The 2,385-nt window shown below is 31.9% G+C and overlaps 1 protein-coding gene across 1 annotated transcript; it reads right to left on the bottom strand.

Annotated features, from left to right (window-relative positions):
- Positions 1-384: 384 nt before the first annotated feature.
- Positions 385-1,092, bottom strand: LOC135960405 (lipopolysaccharide-induced tumor necrosis factor-alpha factor homolog). Its single transcript, XM_065511690.1, has 2 exons — positions 724-1,092; positions 385-637 (listed from the first exon to the last, which is right to left on the bottom strand). The coding sequence occupies exons 1-2, from the start codon at positions 1,038-1,040 to the stop codon at positions 541-543; spliced, it is 414 nt and encodes a 137-aa protein (XP_065367762.1). The 5' UTR covers positions 1,041-1,092; the 3' UTR covers positions 385-540.
- Positions 1,093-2,385: the final 1,293 nt, after the last annotated feature.

The raw sequence follows: 2,385 nt of genomic DNA, 5'->3' as shown, positions 1-2,385 counted from the left end.
CACTATTGTTTTAATATAAAAGACGCTGTCGAATAAAAATCAGAAATTTTGGCTTACAGATTATCAATAAATAAATTGAATTGAAATACAGGTATATTTGGAATTTATAAATTACACGGAATCTGAAGAACCTAAAAGGAAATCTATCGGAATAAAACTACGGATTTGAAACCATTTCGAACTATTCAGACTATTCGGGGTATGAGAATTTGTTCAGTTACAACGCGGAAATTAAAAGGCAAATGTTAGCGAGGGGTTGAAGAGGTGATGTGTAGTACACAGGTTTAGGTTAGTTCAACAGAGAAGTGTCTGCCTTTCAATTTCTACATTCTAAAAGGGGACTTACACATTTTAAACCAAAAAATAAACAATCATAAACAAACATTGGAAGTTAATAAAAGCTTTTAAAAAATGATTTGTTTATTAATACCGAATTGTATTTGCAGTACAGCAGTAACTGTACCTTAAAATAATATATGTATGAACATATGAATTATGCTTCATATTTAAAAGATAAAAAAAAATTCTCATAAGTACGACTTATGACGAATAAGTACCAATGAATGCTCCGCACATGGGACAGAAATGATTAGCATTGCGGCAAGAATCCATACAGTATGGCAAACAGCAACAGCAGCTACAAGTACAGTTTTACAAATAATTAATAAATGCAAAATAAAATTCAATATTTTAAAATGTGATTGATCATCAAAAATAACTTACCATGTCCAAGAGAGTAACAAACATGCAATATGAGTTTTAGATGTAGAACGATGACGTACAGTAGTTTCAATGCGACAACGGCAACTGGGACAATTCATTTCCATAGATTTCGGACCTACAGGTTGAGGGAATATTGGCTGATTAGCCATTGGCATAATTTGCACCGTAGCTGCAGAAGCAGGAGCACTTGTCATCGGTTGTGCATAGTTATTGTACATTGGTGGAGCACTAGAATTAACATGATCCATGATTAATTGTTGCTGTTGAATGTCTTGTAGTTTATTTTCAACAGGTTTGTAGGGATTTTCTGTATCCATATGAACGAGAACGTATGTACTATTTTATTTGTTTTCTGTGTACGCCGTGCAATAAAATTGCAATAAAAATATTTAGCGCTGAAATTTTTTAAAACACAAACTTCGATAACGAACTAAAAGAAATTGTAGAGAAATATCAACATCAACGCGAATCTATACGAGGTGGTGTTGATAGTTTAGCTAATTATTTTGTTCTTCACTTCTGTAGAGACTCGAACTGTCAAATACACTAGTGTTTGTTGTTGCGAATACTACAAAAAACGTAAAATCAACAAAAACAACAAGCAGCCCAAGGCGTATTTAACAATGTGACAGCAGTGGCCAAGGCGTATTTAACAAGGTGACAGCAATGGCGAATTGAAATAAATACAGGCGAATTCACTTATTTTTTATATATAGAGTTTGACATACGGACGTACGGGCGAATATTTTTTATATATGTAGTTTGACATTTGTGCGAGCTATTTCTATAATCAGCTGTGCTGCCGATGGCACCTTATTAAATGCACCTTGGCAGTGGCGAATTGAAATAAATACAGGCGAATTCATGCATTTTTTATATATAGAGTTTGACATACGGACGTACGGGCGAATATTTTTTATATATGTAGTTTGACATTTGTGCGTGCTATTTCTATAATCAGCTGTGCTGCCGATGGCACCTTATTAAATGCACCTTGAAGCAGCCCTTAAAAGTTCCAGCCAACATAAACAAAAGCAACTTGCTGTGGTATTTGTACTTGTTGTAGAATTGCTCTCACCTTGTATTGAATTCGCCTTGAACAAGAAGCTCGAAATAATTCCAAGTGTTGTTAATTTGGATAATGTTGAAATACGCAAAGTTTGGATTCTGATGATTAATTCTTAAATCAATTTTAAAAAGCTATTTCAACTACGCCATTAAGAAATTAATTACGAACTGATACGTAGGCTTCATTCCTTATTACTTAAAATGTATTGGAATCATTTGATTCATTATTAATATAAGTATGTCCTTATTGTACCATTTAAGTTTTGATATATAAATCCACTAAAAAAAAGTTAAACTCGTATTTTCTATATAGAAAAGCTTATGCGTAACAGTATTTTCTATAGAAAATCTTGTGTAGAATAGTATTTTCTATAGAAAATCTTGTGTAAAACAATATTTTCTATAGAAAATCTTGTGTAGAACTGTATTTTCTATAGAAAATCTTGTGTAGAACAGTATTTTCTATAGAAAATCTTGTGTAGAACAGTATTTTCTATAGAAAATCTTGTGTAAAACAGTATTTTCTATAGAAAATCTTGTGTAAAACTGTATTTTCTATAGAAAATCTTGTGTAAAACTGTATTTTCTATAGAA

The sequence above is a fragment of the Calliphora vicina genome, chromosome 5 (assembly GCF_958450345.1).
Source record: "Calliphora vicina chromosome 5, idCalVici1.1, whole genome shotgun sequence".
Classification (NCBI taxonomy): domain Eukaryota; kingdom Metazoa; phylum Arthropoda; class Insecta; order Diptera; family Calliphoridae; genus Calliphora; species Calliphora vicina.
This window is presented reverse-complemented; position numbering and strand designations above follow the sequence as displayed.

Bases quoted from the DNA above. Each gene is read 5' to 3' on its own strand.
- LOC135960405 (XM_065511690.1), bottom strand. From the start codon at position 1,040: ATGGATACAGAAAATCCCTACAAACCTGTTGAAAATAAACTACAAGAC. The intron at 638-723 runs GTAAGTTATTTT...CTGTACTTGTAG, and splicing joins TTGTTACTCTCTTGGACATG to CTGCTGTTGCTGTTTGCCAT.